Source organism: Histomonas meleagridis (genome assembly GCF_020186115.1).
Source record: "Histomonas meleagridis strain 2922-C6/04-10x chromosome Unknown contig_56, whole genome shotgun sequence".
Classification (NCBI taxonomy): domain Eukaryota; phylum Parabasalia; order Tritrichomonadida; family Dientamoebidae; genus Histomonas; species Histomonas meleagridis.
In genome coordinates, this window is record NW_027150899.1 from 90733 (window position 1) to 115735 (window position 25003).

The following is a 25003-nucleotide window of genomic DNA, read 5'->3' on the forward strand; positions in this document are numbered from 1 at the left end:
TATACATAAAATGAGAGATTACAAAAATCCTGGAAAAAAATTTTTTTTGCTTAATTTTGAATATTCAAATTTTATTGAAATTTCTAAAATACCGGATATAAATTTTAGTATGGATAAAGCTATTTTAAGGAATGCTATATTCATAGATCGTATTCAATTATTTTAGCTATTCATTGAGATAAAGCAACACAAACAATAAACGTTCTCCGTATTCAATTTGTTTTCCCAGCTCTTTTTCAATCATTTTTTCAATGATATAATATGTCTATTGTGTATTAAATTCTGATATATAATTAGTAAAAATATCAATAATTTTTGGATTGTTGTAAAGAATTGCTTCTTCTTTAGATTGAATCACTTGCAAATAATTTAAATATGTTTGGATCGATTCTCTCTGAGATTAAAATGCTGAATAAACCAAAACAATTATACAACAATTATATGTAAAAGGAAAATCTTTATCAAATAAATCCATTGTTTTTCCAACACAAATCTCAAAGTTTTTTTTCTGTGATATTAAATATAATTTGTTCTATCGGAATCAACTTTTGTATATATACGATTTGTCTTTTAATTGATGTATTATTTGCTTCATTTTCTGATTCATTGATATGTGTGCTTATGAGTAATGGTCCAAAAAGTCATATCGTATATCTATCGTCATAAGTGGGTAGCCCCGAAAGTTGGGAGTTGTAAGTGCTGAGATCGGTTCTCTATTTAAATACATTAAGTATCCACGAATTAAAATAAATTTTAAAGCCTCTAACCCATTTATATACCTATATGGTTAAAAAATTCCACAGGATTTCCATGATGGAAAAATTAAATTAATCATTTGGTAAATTTATATATAAAACTATAAATATGTATTGATTTATTAACAAAACAATATTTTTTCGGTGGTGATCGTTCACGATAAAACCCATTAATGTATGGGAGAAAATAATTAAAGTAATTTAAAAATAAAACCAAATAATATATGAGGAAAATAATCAAAGTAATTTAAAAACATGACCCATAACTATATGGGTGTTAATAAAATACACCCTTTAGTATTTATTTAATATTAAAGTTCGTACTACAATCTTTGATTAAAAAATTTTTTTTATTAAATTTAATATTTTTTTTGAAGAAATGAGAATTATTGATTATTCACTTGTTTGTTACAAAATATTTCTTTAAAGAAATACAATATAAAACTTCAGTTATAATTTCCAAGATAATTAAACAGTAAAATAACTTTTGGCGTTTCCATTTGATATCAAATAGCATATCTTCAAAGAAGAGAAATGGTGTCTTCCAGATTGCTGCAACAACACTGGTATCTCGTCCATAACTAATTTGCAGTCCAAAATGTTTACCAAAAACATTATCGCTTGTATCTTTCTCTCCATAGGCCTTTCGCTACAAGTAAAATGTCATGTGAATGATGGAAACTGATAAAACTATCATCTAACCCATGTATAATTTTAGAACTGGCGTGAAACACGTCTTCGCTGCTTCTATTGGATCCACTAGAACAGTTCTGTTATTCATCCATCATGAATTTTCAAGATGTGTATACCCATCAAATATAAGAAGCCCAAGTCAATGAATTGTCTCTTATATTTATTCAATGATTTAATCTTATTTACAAAAGAATAACGTAATAATACATTTCCAACAGATTTTATTGTGATGATGAATCTACACCAAACATTAAAACTATATATATGGAAGAATAAATTTCTCAATGACGTATCATGACAAAACTATATATATCTTTGGCGGAACAAATGAATCGGAATATTTTAATGACATTTGGGGATTACTGATGAATATCAACAAATGAAATCGACTAATACACCTGAAGCTCGATCAGGACATACATTAACATATTATAATTCACGATGATATTTAATTGGCGGAATTAATAGGAAAAGTTGGATATTAGATGATGTATGTTTGTTTTGGATTTGGTCAATAATTAAATGAGAAAATTCACCTTCTAGTTGTATATATCATACAGCAAATTCAATTAATGACAAAATTATAATCCATGGATATGAATGGTCGAACTAATTATTGCTTAGATTTTAATATATTTAATACTAATAATAATGAATGGGAAAAGTCAACCATTATTGGTGACAGATCTCCTTCTAGAAGTAATCATTGTTCAATTAAATTAAAACAATTCATTATATACATCGGGGTTCATTTGTTACGAATGAAATTACAAATCCTGGAATTTTGGATACAACTGTAATGAAATATACAAATTGTATAAGTGGTATTAATGATCCAATTTTGGTTAAATCATTTTTCTTTAGATGTAATTAAGTTACAAGATAAAAAATCTTTGTTGGAGTGGGAAAATGATTAAATCTCTTATACCAAGGTATTTAGAAAAAGCAACGGAAGGAAAGAAACCACAAATAAAAAGATCACATCATAAAAAAGAAATCAAATTCATATTGAATTATAATCAAAAAATATTTTGTGACAGACATCTTAGGTTCAAATGTTCGGTCACTACTTAGTTGTGCGGAGGTGCCTCCATTGGCTGACTTGAAAAATGGTTTGCAACATACTCCGAAGGCTGCGAGCGATTGTGAATTTTGGTGATCTAACAGACTTAGTCATGAAATACAAAACTGGAATATGTATATGTGCCTTCAACTTGAGGTGGCACCAAAATTGGGAGTTAATGTCAGTGCTTCATCTAATGCTTAGCAAGATATGTTCTCTATATAATAAAGAAGTCAATTAAAAATATTTTTATATATTAACAAAATGATCTTCTTTGAAATCTTCAACAAATGGATCTTCTGCAATGTTCGACATTTGATCAAGAACTGAAAATCTTTCTGTCGTATTATTGTCATTCGTTTCAACACTTATCGCGTCTTCTTCATTTTTAGTTTTGTTTCGTTGATGATTAAGAAATATAACAACAATTATTACAATTAGAATAATAACTATTATTACACAAACAATAATGATAATAATAACAGTGTTCGTTTGTTTATCATCATTACCATTATCATTTCCTTCATTTTGTTTGAAAATAGTAAAGAAATTTGAATAATAACTGAAATATGTCGAATATTGAATAATCGTATAATTATAATATAAATATTCTGTGATGAAATATGTAATAGATGAAGATAACATTGAAATGATATATGTATTTGATAAAAATGAATAATTTGAAATTGTCTCTATAAATGATATCATATATTTTAATGTTAATGAATATGAATATGTTGTGAAATATTCAAATGAATTCTCTATTATAAATGAATTAGATTTACTAAATGTATTTGATTGTGTATATGTATTTGATTTAGTAAATGTATTTGATTTAGTAAATGCATTTGACTTAGAGAATGTATTACTTTGAGAATATGTATTTGATTGTGTAAATGAATTTGATTCAGTGAATGTATATGTCGGAGAGCACTCTGGAACTGTTTCATATGTCACACCAAATATGCCAAATGTATTACTTTGATATGTGCTTAATACCATGTTATCAATTTCAACTGTAACAGAACTAAAAGCGTTTGCATCAATTATAGGTTCATTTTCACCATAAAAGTAAACACATGTGAGGCTATTGCAAGAATAAAATACTATCCATTCAATTTTATTTACATTTTTTCCAATGGAAACAGTTGTTAGACAGGTACATGAGGAAAATAAACCCTGTGGGATTGTTGTGACTTTGTTTGAGATTGAAAACGATTTAAGTTTTTCACAACGACAAAATGCATATTCTTCTAAGCTTTCAATGTTATCACAATTCGTAATCTCTTCTAAATTAGAAGCAATATAAAATGAATCTTCTCGAATACAAGTAACTGTTGATGGGACTTCATATGTATTTCCTTCTTTTGCTGCTGGATAATAGTAAATAGTTTTAACATTTTTATCATAAAGAACACCATCATCATTTAAATTACAAAAATACGGATTGTTTTCAGACACTTTATAAAACTTAACACTAGGACATAATATAAAAACAGCATAACCAAATGAACTCACTGATGCTGGGAAAGTGATGTTCTGTAATTGCTCACAATTGTTAAATGCACGATCTCCAAATGATTGAACACTTTCTCCAATTATAACTGATTCTAAATTTGAACAATAACGAAATGCTCTTGATCCAATCGATGTTACAGAATCACCAATTATAACTGAAAGTAAAGAAGTCCATTGGTAAAAAGCATAACTTGATATTGTTGTAACACCACTTTCAATTATAAGATGTAACGTTGTATCTTTGTAATTAGATCTTTCATCAAATTCACTTGAACTAGTGATTGTAAGTGTTGATGTTTCTGTAGAAAATGTTTCTGTTGAATGAATGAAAAAAATAATGAATATTAAAGGAAGAAATTTGTTTTTCATTATTTTATTAGATTTTATTAACTTATTAAATAAATTTATTGATATGTGTTTCATTTTGTTGAAAAATAATTTAGTGACAAAAAAAGTGAGGAAAATTATTAAAAAATTATGTAGTAACATACAAGAGTTTAAATAGTATGTAGTTGAAGACCATAATGCTTTTTTAGTATTAATAAGAATTGAATATTTTGTTGAAAATTGTTTGTCATTTGAAGTATTTCTTGGATGGGGAATGGAGTTCGTCAGTGACAAATAACTCACATCTAAAATACTGCACGAGCAAAAGTCAAGAAGCACTTCAACAAAAACAGAACTTTCAATACTGAATTTGTATAGTTTACATATAACCATGTGATTTGAATGCATTACTCTTGTTGGTTTCACTAGTGGGCGATATTTACTAAGTAAAAGATAGTTGTTCTAATTTTACTTTGTCATCAAAAAGTTTAACTGTTCAGTTCTTCGAAATATAAAAAAGAGTAGAATCTTAACATTTATTATGATAATTCTAAAATTTCGCGTGATTTTAAACACAGAGAGTTTCTTTATATCTTAGTAATTCAGTTATCGTTGTTGATTACAATTAAGCATTGTTCAATCCCTAATTACAAGAATTATTAATATTTACAATTATTTTCCTATAATTCTAAAATTTCATTTTGGGTCAATGTCTTTTTATTTGTACAATGATTTTTTACACATACAAAATAAAATATTTGGTTAGTTTAAACCTTTATTTATATTTTATAGTAAAGCTTGTTTAATAGCTTGATTCTTCACTGCTTGTCGTCTCAGTTTCAGTTGATTCACTGCTTGAAGATGTTGAAAGTTCACTAACATAAGATTCTATTGAAGATTCTTCTTTTTCAATTTTCTTTTGATTCTTTTGTTGTTGTTTTGGTTGAACTTTCTGTTGTTGTTTTTCTGGTATTTTTTCTATTACTTTTTCTTTTGTATTGTTTTGTTGTTTCTTATCATCATCCAATTGTCTCTTCACTAATTCATAATAATGACCTTTCTTCTTCAAAAGAGATTCATGATTTCCGATTTCTACAATTTCTCCTGCATCAAAGACATAAATCACATTCGCATTTCTAATTGTACTTAAACGATGTGCAACAACTACAGATGTACGATTAACCATAACTTTATCAAGTGCAGCTTGAACTTTCTTTTCACTTGCAGCATCTAAAGCAGATGTAGCTTCATCTGTAATAAGAATTACTGGATCTTTAATCAAAGCTCTAGCAATAGCAATTCTTTGTCTTTGACCACCACTCACAGTATCACCTTTTTCACCAACGAAATATTTGAATTTTCCTTCAAGTTTTTCAATGAACTTTAAAGCGTTCGCTTGTTCTGCAGCATATCTAACCATTTCATCTGTAGCATCTCTTGCACCATATTTAATATTATCTTCAACTGATAATTGGAATAAAGTTGGTTCTTGTGAAACTAAGCCCATTTTTTGATGTAACCAATGAGGGTCTAATGTTCTAATATCATGACCATCAAGTAAAATTGCACCTTCTATAACATCATAATATCTTTCTAATAATTGTACACATGTAGATTTACCAGAACCTGAATGTCCGACAAGTGCACCCATTTGTCCTGGTTTAATTTCAAATGATACATTCTTTAAAACATATGCATCACGTGTTGGATATTTAAATGAAACATTTTGGAATTCAATATGACCTTTAAAATCTTCGATAATTTCACCGCCATCAAATGGTATTGATGATTCATGTTCAATCATTTCTAAAATTCTTGAACCTGCATGAATCGCTTTTTGTTCACCTTGAAGTGATGTTTGAAGATTAATAATCGAGAATGAACCAAATGTCATATAACCAAAAACAGACATTAAATTTCCTGAATCAAGTTCTCCTTTATCAACTAATGTTGCACCGAAATATAAATTACCTAAAAGAATACACCATAATCCTAACATAACAAGTGAAAACATACAATCAAGAAAGAAACCAAACTTTCGATATTCTCTTGTTGATAAATCTGTTTTTTCCGAAAATCGTTTAACTTCGGAATCTTCTCTATTAAATCCACGAACTGTTCTAATTGTTGATAATGTTTCTTCAGCTATTGTCATTGAATCAGAAACATGAATAAAACGTAAGTTAACATGACGATCTACAAACTTACTAAATATAAAGATAAGAATCACTGCCCATGGAATAATACATGTGATAACTAAACCAAGTTTCCATGCAAAAACATATGTTAAAATAAAACCTGAAAGCATTTGACCTATGTATTGAAATTCATTAGCTTTTGTAATGCCAAAACTATCTTGTACTGCTTGTGTTTCTTCACCAAGTAATGTAAGTATAGTACCAATTGATGTTACATCAAAATAAGTAACTTCGCTTCTCATTAATTTATCAAATAATTTTGCTTTAAGATCTGTTGTGAATTCTGAACCTACTCTGATCCATAAGAAACTATCAAAAAACTTACAGATACCAAGAGCAAAAGCAACACCGACCATACTGTATGCATATATTCTAACTTCTGGAAGAATATCTGCTGTACCATTTGAAATTGAATATTCTGCTAAACAATTAATGATTCTTCCTAAAAATGTAAAAGTAATAATTGGTGCTGCTCCAAATATGAATGATGGAATGATTCCAATTGCTGCTTTAGGATGTTTGAGTAACATTCCATATAATCTGAAACGTGCTTTCATTTCTTTTTTTGGATCTAAATCTCCTGAAGGTTTATTGTAAACAATTGTTGTGTCAATAGAAGTGTACTCAGAGGAATATCCTCTTGCAATATTTGTTCCGTAAATGGACATGATTTTACTATGTGAAGTGATTTTGGTGGCTATATTCAAAAAGTTCGTGGTACCACCGATGATTACGGTTTGCACACAAAATTCAAAGATGTTTTCTTCACAATTTTTTTGGTCGTTATAATACTTCACATTTCATGCCACCAGCCACAATTTTCCGAAGCGTTGTTAGCGAAGAAGATAAAAACCTCAAAAAAGGAGGTGAATTCTTTCGCCTCATTAAGCATTACAATAATAAGCCACTATTTGTTTCATTATATGTAGTCGCAATTATTCAAGGATGCATGCCAATCATTTTAACCATCTTTCTTGGACAGATTGTTAACACATTAACAGGAGAGAATTTTTTCGACAGTTTTGTTCCAGTAATTAAAAGCATGATTTATTATTATGTTGTCTATGAAATTATTACGCCATTTATGATGGAACTTAAATGGTGGACTGCATCAGGACTAATTGCAGATTTGCGAAAAAAAGTTTATACGAAGTTCTTAGATATGGGTATTAATTACTTTGACAAAACGCCAACAGGTATTATGATAGGGAGATTATCACAAGATATAACATTAGTTCATGATATTTATGTTGAAAAGCTTTTCCAAGCTGTTAACATGGGTATTGGATCCATTGCAGGTGTTATTCTTAGTTTTGTTAAATGTTGGAGAGCTACATTACCAGCAGCTGCTTTAGTTATTTTATGTGTTCTTATTTATTTAATTGGAAACAAGCTTATAGATAAGATTTGGGTTAGTTATAATGATAGTTCATCCGCTGCAGCAAATAAAGCTGAAGAAGTTATATCATCATTCCGTACAATTAAATCATTTGATAATGAATTATATGAATCTGATTTATACCACAAAGATTTAATTGAAGTTGATAAAGTTTTTAAGAAGACCAGTATTGCACAAGGTATTAAAGATTTCCTTATTGCAACAATTGCTCATCTTATGCTTGCAATGATTTTATATTATGGATGTTATTTAATTGTAGAAAGACCTTATTATGGTTATGAAAATGGTAGTGTATTTATTATGTTTATGACTATGATTCAAGCTGTTGTTAACCTTACTCTTGCGTTTTCTGTTTCAGAAGATATGAGTAAAGCTGCTGTTTCAGCTGCAAAAATTATTGAAATCTTGGAAGCTGAACCAGACTTTGATCGAAAGAAAGGTAAAGAACTTAAAAATGTTAAAGGAGAAATTGAGTTTAGAGATGTTTGCTTTAAATATGAATCACAAAGTACAAATGCTATTGATCATCTTAGCTTCGTTATTAAGCCAGGTGAAACAGTTGCATTTGTAGGTGAAAGTGGTTGTGGTAAATCAACAACATTACAATTAATCCAAAGATTTTATGATATTCAAAGTGGGCAAATTCTTATTGATGGAAAAGATATCAAAGACTATTCACCAGTTAGTTTAAGATCATTTATTTCATCTGTTCCTCAAAGTCCTGTTTTATATTCAATGACTATCCTTGAAAACATTAAAATCTCAAAAGAAGATGCAACAAAGAAAGAAGTTGTTAGAGCTGCTCAAATAGGTAATGCACATAACTTTATTATGAGTTTTCCAAACCAATATGTTTCAACTGTACATCAAACAAGTTTAAGTGGTGGTCAAAAACAAAGAATTTGTATTTCAAGAGCAATTTTGGCTGATGCACCAATTCTTTTGTTGGATGAAGCGACTGCTGCTTTAGATACGGAAAGTGAAAGATTGGTACAAGAATCACTAGAAAAGTTCAGGCATGGAAAAACTGCTATTATGGTAGCACATAGATTAGCAACTGTGAAAAACGCGGATAGAATCCTTGTTTTCCAAAACGGACATATTTTAGAAGAAGGAACTCATAAACAACTTCTTGCTAAAGGTGGTTTCTATGCCGATTTGGTTAAATACCAATTACAATAAAGATAAAATTATTATTTTGATTTTAAATTGAGAATTGAGTTTAGTCTGTCCTCCCGATGATTTTGTTCACCAAAATTTTCATAAAAATGCCAAAGTCAACATCGGCGGTTTTATTGAAAATATTTTTTTATTTCGACGAGAAGTGTAAATTCCATATTGAAATATCTGATCGTAATTGAATATTAAATAATCAAAATTTTTTACGACAAATGGGCAGTTTGACAAAGTTTTATCGTTTCATATAGAAAAACGGTTTGATCGTTTCGTTTTATGCAACTTCATCTTAACTTCAAATTAAGATATAAAAGACATTTTCTCAACAACGAGTTATGAGGAATACAGATAAGATTGTTGAAAATGTTTTTCATTTTTTGAAATTTTAAATCAACATTAAATGTAAAATCTAATTTTTATTAACACTATATTGACTGAATTTCTCTAGAAAATTTACTGCTTGTTTTTATGTTTACGGTTGATGAAAGAAAGAAGAAATTATTAACGAATCTAAACATAGATAAGGATACAGTACATCTTCAATGGATTTTAGACTTACCAGATGATTGTTAAGTTTTGACAATAAATTTACGAGAATTTGAGAAACATCTTCATTTACATATCGATCAGTGAAAATAAGACAATAAAATATCCAAGCTAAATCACTTTTTGAAAATTGTTTTGTTTGGTTGGAAAAATACAATAGTATTTGTTCCGTTTCCTCAAAACATCCAATTTCATTTATATTTGGAAATTCTTGTTTATCGATCAAAATCATTGCTTTTGCATATGAGAAATTGCTGTTATTTGCAGTACCAAAGAATGATCTTGTACAAGAAAACCATAACATAGTCTTTTTTATCCAATCATTGCTTGGCCAAAATTGTGTAGGAACATTTACATCTGAATGGATGTATTTAAATTGTGGTGGCTTATTTTCTTGTTCTTGAGTTGGATTTGAGCTGATTTTTTCTTGTTCCATGAAAAAAGTGACAAAAATCAATTTCACATAACATTTCCATAATAAAATCCATTGTTGTTTTGATAAAACGAAATTTTACTCATTTTTTACCTATTAAATATTTTTCTTAATTCACCCTCATCAACTGTCCAAGGGTCTATGTACTGTGAATTTGGATAAGGATCGAAGTGTCTCGTAATCATTCTTATACTTGAGAATCCGCACATAGGGCAATCCGCGCAAGTACCATTATTTTTATCTTTGCTACAGAATCCCTTTATACAGTTTTTATGAAGAGCATGTCCACAAGGGTATACAACACCAATATCTGTCAACAATAATTTTCCACATTTTGCGCAAGTCTGCATTCTTTTCATATGGAATAACTGATCCTGTTTGACTCTAACCATTTCATTTGATTCATTAATACCCTTTAAAGCCTCTTCTTTCTTTTTCTTTTGTTCCTTTGCTATTTGGATATTTTTGTCAATGTATGTTTGAATCACTTTTCGTAAACCTCCGATTTTTGTATCGTTTGGCAAATATTCCAAAATCGTAATTATATCGATTCCAGTCGTTGATTCCAGCAACTTCTTAGCGACCTTTTCGGCGTCCTTTCTATCCATTGATCTTAAAATTCTCAAAGCGCATCTTCTTCTAATCTCAATACTAATATTACTTGGTATCAAATCTATTCCATTTATAGGGTCATGAGCTGATACACCAGAAGCATAAGCGTATTCTTCTCTTTCGAACAAACCTATTGCAGCCATTTTAAATTTCTTTGCATCCACTAAACATCTTACCAAGAAATCGATATCTTCTTTTGAAGAATTCGAATCTCTTCTACAAAAGTTTTTAATCAAGTCGATTAAAACATCATTTTTATCCTCGATAGTTCTTGACAATTGTATTGAGTATAAATTCCTAATCCACGAGTCCTTTAACGTGTGATTTTTTGCGAATTCGATAATTTTATCCATAAAAATTTTTGATGTTAATACTGGAATCATTTTCCCTATTATTAAGTCAGGTCTTTGAGATATCAAATTAACAATTGTCATTGGGCAATTATTAAATATCCTTAAAGCGCTTTTCGAGAACTCTTCAGGGCTTTGTATCGACGCCAAAATTTTCTCTGCTTCTTTAATGGAATTACTTTCCATAACGACGTTGAATAAATCCGATTGTTTTAATGAGTTCATTAAAGGTTCTTCCCAACCATATAACTTGCATAACTTTTCGACAGTCGATATTAGGATTATACCTTCTTCAATTAATGGGTTTATCCATTGAATGAATTGATCTGTTTCAGGTTCTTCTTTCGATGTTTCGATTCGGATGTAAAGCTCAAGTGCAAATTGCGCTACTGCTGTACGTTGTAATGTATATTGATGTCGTATCATATATACATAGTCTTTAAACAAATGAAAGCGGAAAATATCACTTTCATTCCGCGCTAAATTTACCATTCGTTCAAATGGTGTAGGTGTTTGTAATAATAAATCTGCGGCTTCTTTATCTTTTTTAACTTCTAGCAAGCAATAAAAAAGCCAAAATAATAAACAATCAAAGCCCGTAGCATTAATTGGTGAACAAAATTGAAAATGGATTAATGTCCCTTCTTTAAATGCATAGATTTCTCCTGTGGATGAATCCATTTCAAATAATTCAATGCCTGGAATTTTGATTGAATAAAGTGAATATTCAGTGCCCTGACGATAGAATTGAATTTGATCTTTTTGAAAGCGAACCATAATGTTCCGAAAAAGTGAAAAGTTTTGTGTGTTTTGTGGAATAACAAATGAAGTTTGTTGTGAAAAGATTTCGTACTGTGTGGGACATTGGGATTTGGTATCAAAAATACAACAAAATATAAGAGGCTCACTTAAAACTGCAAAATATTGCTTCTCTGAAAAAATAGAATGACGATTTTGTGATTGGATGGGAATGCTAACTTTGCGGCCGGGTTCATTTCCCGTAGTAAACTCTTTGGAAAGAACAAAGCCATTGATGTTATTGAGAGATGCTGTGATAAGAACAATTTTTTCATCAGAAAATGAAGACATATATAAACCAGTGATAGGACCAGGAAAATCATTGGGAAGTATTAATACTGAACAAGCACGCACATTAGTGGAATTGAGATTGGTATAAAGAATTTGAGCTTTGTTTGTGCCAAAGAAAAGATATGGTTTTTTTGCATTTTTAACATAGAGCCATGAAGCAGACATGGCACTATATCCTGGAATTACACTTATTGGTTCAAATTGTGTCTGTTCAACATAAGCTGTTAAAAGAAAATGTTTGTTATAATTGTTACGTACAAAACAATATTCGCCATCTGGTGAAACAGAAAAAAATTTAACTGAACCGATTTCGTTGTATGTTTTAATTTGAAATGGTTTGATATTTAAATTGCAATAATTTATTAGTCTGTTTTCTGTGATAAACCAAAGTTGAGCATTTCTAATTGTGACGTCTTTAATTGGGCTCGGGGACTGTAAAGTATAGGAACGAGGAACAATTTTAGTGTTTCCTTCTCCTATTGTTTGCATTTTTTACAGCTGTCGTACCTAATAACCGAAAAGTGACATATGCTTTTTACTAAAATATTTTTAAAAAATGGAGAGTGATCAGTATTACTATGACTAAACAAACAAAAATCACAACAAAAATTATTATTAATTTTTTTGTGCAATTTTTTTGATCTTCTTCAACAGCATTAAGATTATCGTTTCCTTTTTCCATTTCATTTTTTGCTTCATCTATTGCCTTATCAATTTTTACTATAGTGTCTCTTTGGTCTGCTATTGTTGTATCGACTTCTTTTGTTATTTGGTTCACAATATTTGCAATTTCGCCGATTTCTTCAACATTTCTCTTTGTAAATTCTAAATCTGCAGCTCTTTGTTCTTCTTCTAATTGTTCTGCAGATTTCATTGCTTCTATTTTTTCTAATCTTTCTTTCTCTTCTTTTTCTTCTAGTTCTTTTTCAGCAAGCTCAATGTGTCTTTGATTAATTGGACCTATTCTTTTGTTTATTTCTTGTATTTCTATTCGAATTGCACTTAGTTTCGCTTTTATTTTTTCCTCAAGCTCATTTGTAGGGTCTTTCTTCTTGAGTTCTTCATAGTTTTCATTATATGTTTTCAGCCTTTTCTGACTGTCTTCATGAATTTTTTGTAAACGCGTGTTTTTTTGGTGATCATTGACTGTTTCAAGTTCTTTAACAATTTCTTTTGTTTTTGCGACTTGCTTAAGAAGTGAATCAATGTTTAGTTCTAATAAATGAAATGTTAACTCTGTTTTCTTTGGTGGTGAGTTAAAATTCTGTAATGACATTTGTTAAGTTTTATGAGGAGTTTTTGATTTTAGTTTTTTTTCATAAGTAATTTAATTATTTCTTTGTGACCATTTGAAGATGCTTTCATAAGTGCTATTTCAAATAATATAAATAATTTCCAAATATTATTTTGAAATAGAAAATTATTAAAATAAATATCAAATAAAACAAATAAATATCTTTAACATTAATATCAATTCCTTCTTGTTCAAGAAGTAATTTAACTATTTCTGTATGACCATTCCTAGATGCACAAATAAGTGCTGTTTCAAATAATATAAATAATTTCCAAATATTATTTTGAAATATGAAATGTATTAAATGATTATTAAATGAAATGAATAAATATCTTTTGCATTTATATCAATTCCACCATGTTCAATAAAAATTTTCACAATTTCTGGTTGACCATAATAAGAAGCAAAAATAAATGGTGTAAAAAACAATTTAAATAATTTCCGAATATTATTTTGAAATATAAAATTAGTAAAATAAATTTTAATTACAACAAATAAATATCTTCAGCATTTATATCGATTCCTTCTTGTTCAATAAGGAACTTTACTATATCTGCATAACCATTTTGAGATGCGACCATAAGTGCTGTATAAAATATTATAAATAGTTTTCAAATATTATTTTGAATTATAAAATTATTAAAATAAATATTAATTTAAACATATAAATATCTTTAGCATTAATATCAATTCCATAATGTTCTAATATATATTTCATAAGTTCAATATTACCTGAGCATGAAGCCGAAACTAAAATATCTTTTGGAAGTTGATATTCTTTGAGAAAATATGTCATAAGATATAAATTCCCAATTTTTGCTGACCTATTAATAATTGAATCATTAATTTTCATTCCATTCTTTAGTAAAAATGAAAAAATTTCATAATTATGGAATAAGATACATTTCTTCCCTAATTTTCCTAAATTCTCGATTTCTTCAATTTTATTTTCATAAATATATTTAAAGATATCATTTCGATGAAATTTAATTGCTGTTTTATAAGCACCTGTAAATGATGAATGATTTTGTTCGCATAAATGAATGATTTCTTCATTTCCACCTGCAACTGCATATTTACCTGCATTTATTACATTTGCGCCATTCATAAGTAAATATTTAAAACATTTAACTGATGAAAAAAATGCTGCATAATCAATTAATGTAACATTCCATCTATTAATAAATGAACGTCTTTCATAAAGTGATGGTTTAATTCTTCGATCAAAATTAAAATCGCTTTGTGATGTTATTTCTTGAAGTTTTTCTATTTCATCATTTCGAATTATTTTTGCAATTTCATTTGGATTATGTCCTTCTTTGATTAATTTCTTATGGAGTTCCCAATCATTCTTTGATAGTTCTTTATAATTTTTCATAATTTCATCCATAAATCGAACATATTTCATATCATTAATTTTTTCTTCTGTCATATAATGGATAAAATATGGATTCTCAACATTTTTTATAAATTTTGATTCAAGAAAATTATTTTCAATCATATTTTCTATAAGATAGCATGACCCATTTTGTCCCAAGCATTTAATGTGAAGATAACTTGTAAAAATATCAAAAACAATTTTTTTGTGTAAAGTAATTTCTTTTATAAAATCCAAAATTTCATCATAATTATTCATTTTTATTTCAAAAAATATGTATATAATTTGACTAATAATTGTACTGAAAGATATCATGTGAGTATCGTCAAATATATTAATTATTGATTTTACTGATTGAGAAATATTTTCTTTATTAAGGTTAAAAAGTATATTTTTTGCCATAGTAAGTAGTTCGTATTCATTCTTGCATTGATTTGTTGTTGTTTCATTAATTTTTTTCATGTATTGTCAGTACGGACTTGTGATCTATGAACAATTTTGGAATGAATAATCTCATTCAATATTTTGAATCAAAGTAAATCAATATTTTACATACTTTATATGCGGTTTTTTCCGACGAATGAGATCTTCCTCGTTTTTTTATAAAAAAGATGTCAATGACTTTGGTGATAAAATGCATCCTTAGTCTATTTTATTAAAATGTTACTCAAGGTTCCATCAAAAAATAGAACTAGGCACAAAATTAGAGATCATTCCAATTTTCGAAGAAATATTTAACTTACCTTTAATGCAAATGCCATCAACGAATGAAAATAAAAAACAGAATCTTGAATAATTCATATTTTAATTTAATCGAAGAGATCATCAAAATCACATACCAACCCTATAAATTCTTCTTCCTCTTTCTTTTCTTCTTTTCTGTTGGAGATAGATAGGGGATCAGCACACCCATCAACAACTCTGAGCTTGGTACAAATATGATATGTTATAAATATCTGTTGCAATGCAATTAAATCATCGACTTGATCCTATATTGTTTCATATTTAGATCCCTTTATCTTTTTCATCAACTTTTGAATTTACTTACTTACTAGCGATGTAGCATTTCCTTTAGAAAAATCACAACAACCGCAATAATTGAATGCCGATGTAAACGTACGATTTTTTACTTCTCCTTGGATGTGCTTCTAAATTCGCCTTCGATTCCATTTGGTCCAAAATCCCTTACCATCATTCGTGTTAACCTGAATAGAACTAACTCTGTAAACAAAACCCTATTTTTCGCTATTTCAAAACAATCTGAAAAATCAATATGAATTATTCTGCCACCATCCCTATGTATCATCAAATTATTTGGTGTCTGTCACCTAACCCAAGGATATAACCAATTGTTGACATCAACTCATTACTGATTAAAATGAAATCGAATTAAAATCTCGATGTTTTATAAAAAGGCCCGAAAATTCTTTCATCTTTAACCAAGATATAATAAAAATATCTATATTACTTAGGAAAAAAAACAGAATATATTGTTGATAGGAATTATTTAAAAATAAATTTCAACCAAATAAACATTATAAACGCTTGCTTTTGTTTCTTTTGTCTAGTTCATCTTCCAATTTTTGTTTTCGATTCATTTCATTTTTGATTATTTGTGTTTTCCCTTTAATTTCTTCTCTGGTTATTTTGATGTTTCTTTTTAGATCTCCTTTTGCTTCCTCAGTTGGCATTTGTACTTGATATGGAACTTTGATAATATAAGGTCTATATATTTCTTCGTTTTCTTTGGAATTAAACATATTAACAGAGAATATGTGGTTAATATTATCTATTGCACTGTCTATTGATGAGATATATATGTTATTTAGTTCAATTTGTTGAATGTGAGAGTTAATTTCAGACTCAATTTTTTTATATCTCTTTTCTTGATTTTTAAATAACTCCTCGAGTTCGCTTGTTTCGAGTTCATCAATTTCCTTTATGCTGGGTACAGAATTTTTTGGCAAGGGGATGGATTCTGCTGGTGGCCTGATCTTCATACAACAATTCACCTCACATTTCTTGAGTATTCCATTTCTCAGGATTTATGTTCTTAAAAATAACATTCATTTATAAGAAAATAGAACATCATTTAAAAGCCCATATGAAATAATGAATAAATTTCATTAAAATTATATCTTTATGTAAATCAAAAATCAATCAACAAACTTCTCCAAAAATGCTTTTATATTGAAACACTCTTGATTTTTTTTTTATCAAAATGCTTGTAACTGAATAAGGGTTATCGATCTGTGCTATTTGCAAACCAAAGAAACGTTTATTGGTGAAGTAAACAGTAAATTAGATTCTGTTAAAAACGATTAAAATGTGCTGAATTTATATGCGGTTTTTATTGTGCACGAACGATAAAACATTTCACATGTTCACATTATTTATTTTTATTCTGACCTTATCTCTTTTGGATGCATTCAAATGGAGGCATTCAGTCCGCTCATATACTAATGATTTCTCTAGAGATCAAGACGATCTTTTCGTTCAATTGTCAAAAAAGCAAATGAATTGGAAACTCCTTTTCATACGAATGGAACCGTTGTTATTACAAATCGCAAAATAAATTATTATGGATATGTTATAAATAATATCGGGTGTATGTTAGCTCTGGTTCCAAAAAATCTTTCTCCTAAACTCCAATATAAATATATGGTTGATGGGTATCTTTTAAAGCGCAAATCGCAGTTATGCAATTATCTCGTAATAAAATAGGAACAGTATGGTTAGGAGGAACTTTTGATCGTCAACAAGCAGGAACAGATTTCCCAGATATGGATATTGTATGTTGTATTCCATATGGAAATGAAAGTCCAAATTTAACGCCCATAGCTAGAAATCTTATGAGAGCAGTTCGATCAGACACACGAAAACCAATAGAACAACTATTTTATAATGTTCAAGCAAGAAAAAGTTATACAGAAGAAACATCAGGTGAACTACTTCCAATGTTTATGGCAATAAGGTCTGGTCCAACTGCAATTAATCAGCAAGGATGGAGTTTTGCTGTTGATGGCAAAGAAATGCATGTTTATTATGATAATAACATGAATTACATTGAGCCAGATACAGGAATTGCACTTGGAAACATTGCTTTATTGTTAAAAGAAAGCAACATCAAACCTCACTTCTTTGTCAAAGAAACTCCACCACCTTCTTATTTAGGCGGAGCATATGTTTGTACCTGTATACTTGTAAATGAAACTAACATAAATTAATTAATAAAAATTGAAATTATTATTGTGTATACATATTAAAACAGGTTCAATGATATCATTTGCATTTTAAAAAATGTTTAATAGCTATTTGGACAGTGCGAATCTTTTTTCTAATATATTTAAATTTCACATACAATTATTGATTGCTTTATCAAAAAAAATTATGGAATGTATCAAAAATAAAATCATATTTTGTCCTGAAGATTCGCGAACGTAATTATCCATTCACGTATTATTTTCATATAAGTCAAACATTTATAAAATCTTTCATTTGAGTCATTCAAAAAAACGAATTATATTTTCATGTATGTCAATGATTTAGTTATTCCTCGAACCCAATTGTTCATAACCACTTTGACCTGCCTTACGTTTCCTAATCACTACAACAACCACTGTTATAACAATAGCGATTGCCACGACAACAACGACTGTAATGATGATAATCATTTTCGTTTTATCATTATTATTTTCGTCGGATTTTGTCCAACCACTTTCACACTTCTCAACAGCTGGTTTTTGTCCATCGAAACCCAACAAACAGCTTTTAGATGCTTCACACCAACCACACTCACTTACTTTCACACACTCACTTCTAGAAGTATAAACACCACATCTACTAAAAGATGTATGGAATTTTTGCCATGAGAAATTCCATACTTTAGGTAAGCCATCATATTTCATATTACTCCATTCGCCGACGCCGAATTCCCAGACAGGATTATCTTCATATTGCGGTGATCCAATTGCATCAAATTCCAAGTTATTTAACATCGTTAATGCTGTCGTTGTCTTCGTGTCTAAGCCTCCATATGCACTTCTTTTACCATATTTACAATCGTCTGGCCTTAAATCATATCGCGCAAGGATTTGTTGCGCTGGATCATTATGACCATATTCATCTGTCTTATACTTGTTGTATCGCAATACTTTCTTAAAGTCTTCGTAATTTTGGATTTTCTTTGCTTCACGTTTGAAGATTAAATATCGTGAACAATTATAATACGAATATTGGTCCCAGGTTTCGTTGTGGGCTTTCATTTGCTCCGGATAGCCCGCGATATTAAATATCTCTTCGAAATATGGTGTGTTGAATGATGGCCAATAACCTTGTTCAACAAATAATTCGGTCATATCCCTTTTAATCGCAATTCCTGGCATTGTCTCAGTAACCCAGATTAAGTCTTTGGTTGGTTTTTCGCCTGGTTTAAATTTCTTGGAATCAACAATGACATATTGATTATTATATGTGCCAGAATTGTGTAATAAGAAATCAGTGGCCCATTCAGAGGCAGAATCTGTGGTCCACGCGGCATGTAAATTACGGAGCCATGTTAAGATTGTATCGACTTTGATCTCTTGGAATAATGTCTTGTTGCTATTGCCATTGGTGGTCTCAAAGATCATTAGACCGCGATCTGTAAGCCAAAAGTCTTCACTACTTGGAAGTGCACCCATTTTTGTAGATACTACAACACGATTAGCAATAAATTCTTTGACATTAAAATGATACTCTTTGATAAAATTGGTCATCTTACGAAAATCTGCCCATGAGCTATGACCAAAATAGATATCTGAATAATCAGGTGGCATTGAAACAAGTCCTGAACATTCCATATAACGTAATTCATTATGTTGGGCTGTGGGTTCCCATAATTCTTCAAGATCATAAATATCACCACAACTATTAATAATCCATAAATCTAACATATCCATTGATTGATTTTCTGGTGCTGTTGCATTATAGCCAGCTGCATACCCTTCAAATTGTTTGAGAATAAGACCCATAGAAATCCAATAGGAATCATTAGGATTTGACTCAACGCTATTATATACATAATTTATGTTTTCACGTAGCCATGTAGTCCAGCTATTTGGAAATTCAGCTTCTCTCTCTATTTTGTTGATATCTTTATAGAGCATAAAACGTTCATATATTCTTTTTTGAGTAAGATAACCATCTACAAAACCTGCGCAATACATTTGATCAGCACTGGAAGAATTTTTGTTGGTTTCAATTTTGATTTCATTGAATCCAATTTCTTCAATTGAATCATTCCAATATGCCCATGCAACACCTTTTTCATCGATTTTGCCAACCTCTATAGAGGCAACGCCATCTTTCATATAACATGTTGCTTCAACATGAGTTGTAGTTGCACTCAAGCAAGCAGCAATTAAGCAAGCCAACATTTTAAGCTCCTTTCAGTTCATCGTTTTCGTTTCAATTCAATTTTAAAACGGTTATAAAGAACGTTCCACGTTCAAATTAATCGGTTAACCGCCGGCGGTTTAATATCAAAAAGTGATATTGTCTGGTAATCCAGTATCACATACACATCACTGTTCATGTGTTCTTGTAATAGTTAAACAACTTCTTATCTTTGGCGCAAACCAGAACGCGATGAACCAACTTGGAAAAATCGCGTTTGACATTATCTACAAGCCTGAGCGTTGCTGGGCACAGTGAAATCGGAGCAGCAATGCTAACCGGTTAAGCCACGTATTGTAATAGTCGATTAGAACATGAATTCGTTGGCAGGATTGTTGGATACACTCTTTGTCGTTGGAAATGCGTGCAAAGAAAAGCTAAAGTGTCCAGTTACAAAGATGTAAAGATTTTTGTATAAAAGATTAAACTAGAATCTTTTATTCGAAAATAGTTATCCAATGATTTATGTATTTATTTGATAAAAATTTTGAACAAAAGAAACAAATTAGTGTTGTTTTGAATTAATTTATATGGGATTTGTTGACTTTCTATTATTAATGTATTTCCTTTTAATGCTATTTCTGCTATAATTTCATTGTTCATTTTCATTCCTTCTTTTTCTAAAAACATGAAGATTTCATAATTATTAAATTTGATACATTTTTTCCCAAGAAAAATCAATTTTTTTCACTTAAATTACATTTATCTTGATTTTCGATATTGGAATTCGATTTTTTAATTGAAAACATTGGGGATGAATTTTTCCGATTTTATTTTCATAAAGATAACGAAAAATTTCATTTCGATGAAATCCTATCGCTGTTTCATATGCTTCTGTAAATGATGAATTGTTTTTTCACATAAATGAATAAGTTTCCACCTGCAATTACATATTTAGATGTATTTTTGATAACCGAATTATTCAATAATAAGTATTTAAAACATTGAATTGAACCAAAAAATGCACAATAATCAATTAATGAAAAATTTTCAGTATTAACAAATGAACATCTTTCATAAAGTGATGGCTTAATTATTTGATTAAAGTCAAATCCATTATGTGATGATATTTCTTGAAGCTTTTCTAAATCATCATTTCGAAGTACTCCCTCAATTTCTAATGGATTAACTTCTTTTACATATTGCATATGATGCTTCCAATCATCTTTTGATAATTCATAAAGTGCTGGACATTTGCTTATTGATTCATTTATTTTTTTTTTTGTTTGAAATTGAGAAAATATGATTTGCTTAAACTGTTTATCGAAGATGGTTCAGGTGTTTATTCTTCAATCATCTTTTCAAGAAGGAAATATGATTCTTGCTTTTTTATCCCAAGTAAATATTTACAAATTATTTGTACAAGATCAGTTTTGGTTTCACTTTTGCTTTTCACTTTAATGTAAATAAATATTTAATATATATAATTTCATTATTTGGTTGAGATACAAAAGCTGAGTATATAAGGCTAGAAACAACATAGTTAAATGTATATGACAGCCTATCTACGAATTAGTTAATTGATGTTTGAATTGATGCTTCTAAAGTTTGTTAAAACTACAAGAGAAAATGTTTAGCAAATTAATACAATGAAATTTGGTTAAATAAATCGTGTTTCAGAATTTAAATTCAAAAATAAAAAAATTATATATGATAATTTCACTTTTTAAATGCAATGCGAAATAGTTTTTCTATAAGAAAAAAATGAGGTTTATGATTTTTCAATTTATCCAAATTCTTTGATATATATCAAAATTGAAAATATATATTTTTACTCAGTTATGTCCCCTAAATCATAAAATCTATGTTTTATAAAGCAATACTTCAAATGCGCATTTTGACAAAGGAAACAGTCTTAATCGGCTTTGATGAAATTTTCTGACACCGTCACTTTTTGACACTTTGGCATTTTTTGGAATTCCATCCTGGATGCAGAAGAAAGATTTACCTCTGCTTCTTGGGATTGACTTAGGAACATCATGTAGTAGTGTTGCTGCATACCGAAATGGTCGAGCTGAAATAGTTCCCAATAATCAAGGAAAAAATTCAACGTATTCATATGTATCTTTTCAAGATGATGGAATAGTTGTTGGCGATGAAGCAAAAGAATCAGCAGTTTTTTACCCCACAACAACTATTTTCGATTCTAAACGCATGATTGGTCGAAGATTTAATGATAAAATTATACAAAAATACAAGGAATTATGGCCGTTTAAAGTTATTAATGAAGCTGGCTTGTTAAAGATAGAAATTAAGATCAATGATGAAATCAAATATTATACGCCAACAAATGTTTCTTCACATATTTTAAAGGACATGGGAGCCATCGCTATTGATTATTTTGGTCAAGAAATTGATGGTGTTGTTATCACAGTACCGGCAGATTTTAATCATAATCAACGTGAAGAAACTCGCTTAGCAGCCAAAGAAGCCGGATTAAATGTTCTTCGCATTGTAGATGAACCAACAGCTGCCGCCATTGCATATAGTGCTCAAAACTTACTTGGCACAAAATGTAAAATTATCGTATTTGATTTTGGTGGAGGTACACTTGATGTATCACTTGTAGAAATTAACGACAAAGATTTACGTGTTGTTGCCACATGTGGTGATCAACATTTAGGTGGACATGATATTGATAATAATTTATTTAATTACTTTGCTGATATTTTCAAAGACAAAACTGGTTATGACATACGTACAGATAATCGTGCTTTTCATGTTTTGCTTCAAAAATGTGAGAATGTTAAAATCACACTCACAAATACTAATAGCGCAAAAATATCTTGTCCATGTTTATATAAAGGACATGATTTTGTCGAAAATATTAGCATTGCTACGTTCAATAAGTTAAATGAAAATCTTTTCCAACGCATATTAAATCCTGTCATAAATATCCTTCAGACGAAAAAATTATCTAAAAGCGATGTTGATTATCTACTTGTTGGAGGCTCATCGCGTATTCCACGGGTCAGAGAAATATTGGAGAAATTTTTTGGTAAAAAGCCGAAAGGCGGAATTGACTGTGAAACGGCGGTTGTTCAGGGTGCCTCAATTATTGCAGCTAATTCAATATATAATATCTTTAATTTTAACACAATTATATCACATAATATTGGAGTTGGTTTATATGATAATACAATGGATGTGTTAATCAAAAAAAATACTGATTTACCTTATGAGGCTAAAGCGATTTATACCACAACATCAAAAAAACAAACAGAAGTTCGCATTTCGATATATTCCGGTGATGACAAAAATAATATTGATAATGATACTCTCTTAGGAGAGTTTGTCTTAGAGGGAATAATACCGGAAGAAACATCAGGCGTGTCGCCACAAATCCATGTTTACTTTAATGTGGATAGAGACGGCATATTAAATGTGACGGCAAGAGACATGTCAACATGTGTATTAAATTATTTGGAAATTACTGTTGAAAGAAAATAAAAGTAAAATGTTTTAGATAACGTAATTTTACTTTTTGGTTTTGAAAATATAAAAATTATTATTTTAATCATCAAAATATTGATACAATATTACAGTCAGTCGAACACCCATATGACATAACACAATACCTTTGAAGTTGATGGGCACCACAGGAATGGAAACAGATAAATACAACAGAATAATCGATTATATAATGAGTCGATCCTAATCGAATCCGAAATAGTAATATTTCATCAAAATGTATATAAGTATATTTGTTTTATGTTAATGGAGATGATGAATGAAGCTGTAAATTAGATAATTGTTTTTGATATTTAATCCTCTTAAACAACTTATCAAATAATTTGCAACAAGTTTATTCTGTAATGAATCTTGATTAATTAAAGCTCGAAAAGTGACAAGTATTCAATTTTCACTTTTGACATAGTAACCGCCAGCTGAAGGATGAAAGCGATTTCTATTCAAAGGTATTCAATGAAACTTTTTGTTAACAATTCAGAGTTAAGTAAAGTATCCGAAATTGAGGAGATAACCGCCGGACCAATTTTAATATCAAAAAGTGGTATTGCATGGTATTTGATCGTTTGTGCAAGAACTTCTGATTCGGTACAAATCATTTGATTAATTCATCTAGGATTTATGTAAGTTATGAAGAAATTCCTTTTGGAGGTATTTTAACCTTTGAATTTTAGCATCTCCTTAAAAAAGATATACCAAATATTAAGATTTTTTTTTACTTAGAACTCATATGTAATGAATAAGTTTTAATACGAATATTCTTTAAAGCCTTTTGTATGTCAAATTCTAATCGATTTCTTTTTGTGTTTTGTTATAATGATGATGAAGATAGATCAATACGATTAATTTGCAAATTTAAATATCTAAATATTTAACTTGCAAGCAAAAACAGCACACTTTTTGACAACATATGTTCAAGATATAGAAGGTGATTAATAGATTATATTAAAAATTATGAATTATTATTCAATGAACTTCTTTGCTTTAAAAGTTGAGACCTTATTTCATTTAGTTGTTGAAGTTCCTTTTCTAATTGGATAATATATTCAATGATTTCTTGCTCGTCAGATTGTTTATCATAGTCATTTTTTGGTGCCTCTCCTTCAATTTCATTATTACAAAGTTGAGATAGATGATAGAGAATCTTTTGGTCATCCTCTATATTTTGTGATAAAACAATTTTTTTATGTTTTAATTTATCAATTTGCGTACACAGAACCATTTGAGACTCATATGATTCTTCTAGTTCTCTAGCACCACGCAATAGT

The 25003-nt window shown here is 29.3% G+C and overlaps 7 protein-coding genes across 7 annotated transcripts; 3 read left to right on the top strand and 4 right to left on the bottom strand.

Moving 5' to 3' along the window:
* Positions 1–5158: 5158 nt before the first annotated feature.
* Positions 5159–7222, bottom strand: GO595_007693 (ABC transporter family protein; the record flags this gene model as incomplete). Its single annotated transcript, XM_067921185.1, has 1 exon — positions 5159–7222. The coding sequence occupies one exon, from the start codon at positions 7220–7222 to the stop codon at positions 5159–5161; it is 2064 nt and encodes a 687-aa protein (XP_067772129.1).
* A 134-nt stretch (positions 7223–7356) lies between these two features.
* GO595_007694 (ABC transporter family protein) lies at positions 7357–9135 on the top strand (the record flags this gene model as incomplete). The annotated part of the gene is made up of 1 exon (XM_067921186.1): positions 7357–9135. The coding sequence occupies one exon, from the start codon at positions 7357–7359 to the stop codon at positions 9133–9135; it is 1779 nt and encodes a 592-aa protein (XP_067772130.1).
* A 1062-nt stretch (positions 9136–10197) lies between these two features.
* Positions 10198–12159, bottom strand: GO595_007695 (Pep3p; the record flags this gene model as incomplete). The annotated part of the gene is made up of 1 exon (XM_067921187.1): positions 10198–12159. The coding sequence occupies one exon, from the start codon at positions 12157–12159 to the stop codon at positions 10198–10200; it is 1962 nt and encodes a 653-aa protein (XP_067772131.1).
* Positions 12160–12697: 538 nt separating this feature from the next.
* Positions 12698–13435, bottom strand: GO595_007696 (uncharacterized protein; the record flags this gene model as incomplete). The annotated part of the gene is made up of 1 exon (XM_067921188.1): positions 12698–13435. The coding sequence occupies one exon, from the start codon at positions 13433–13435 to the stop codon at positions 12698–12700; it is 738 nt and encodes a 245-aa protein (XP_067772132.1).
* A 4095-nt stretch (positions 13436–17530) lies between these two features.
* Positions 17531–18058, top strand: GO595_007697 (nitroreductase; the record flags this gene model as incomplete). The annotated part of the gene is made up of 1 exon (XM_067921189.1): positions 17531–18058. The coding sequence occupies one exon, from the start codon at positions 17531–17533 to the stop codon at positions 18056–18058; it is 528 nt and encodes a 175-aa protein (XP_067772133.1).
* A 318-nt stretch (positions 18059–18376) lies between these two features.
* GO595_007698 (Laminin A family protein) lies at positions 18377–20248 on the bottom strand (the record flags this gene model as incomplete). Its single annotated transcript, XM_067921190.1, has 1 exon — positions 18377–20248. One exon carries the CDS (start codon positions 20246–20248, stop codon positions 18377–18379), a length of 1872 nt encoding a protein of 623 aa, XP_067772134.1.
* Positions 20249–22196: 1948 nt separating this feature from the next.
* On the top strand, positions 22197–23717 carry GO595_007699 (cytoplasmic heat shock protein 70; the record flags this gene model as incomplete). Its single annotated transcript, XM_067921191.1, has 1 exon — positions 22197–23717. One exon carries the CDS (start codon positions 22197–22199, stop codon positions 23715–23717), a length of 1521 nt encoding a protein of 506 aa, XP_067772135.1.
* Positions 23718–25003: the final 1286 nt, after the last annotated feature.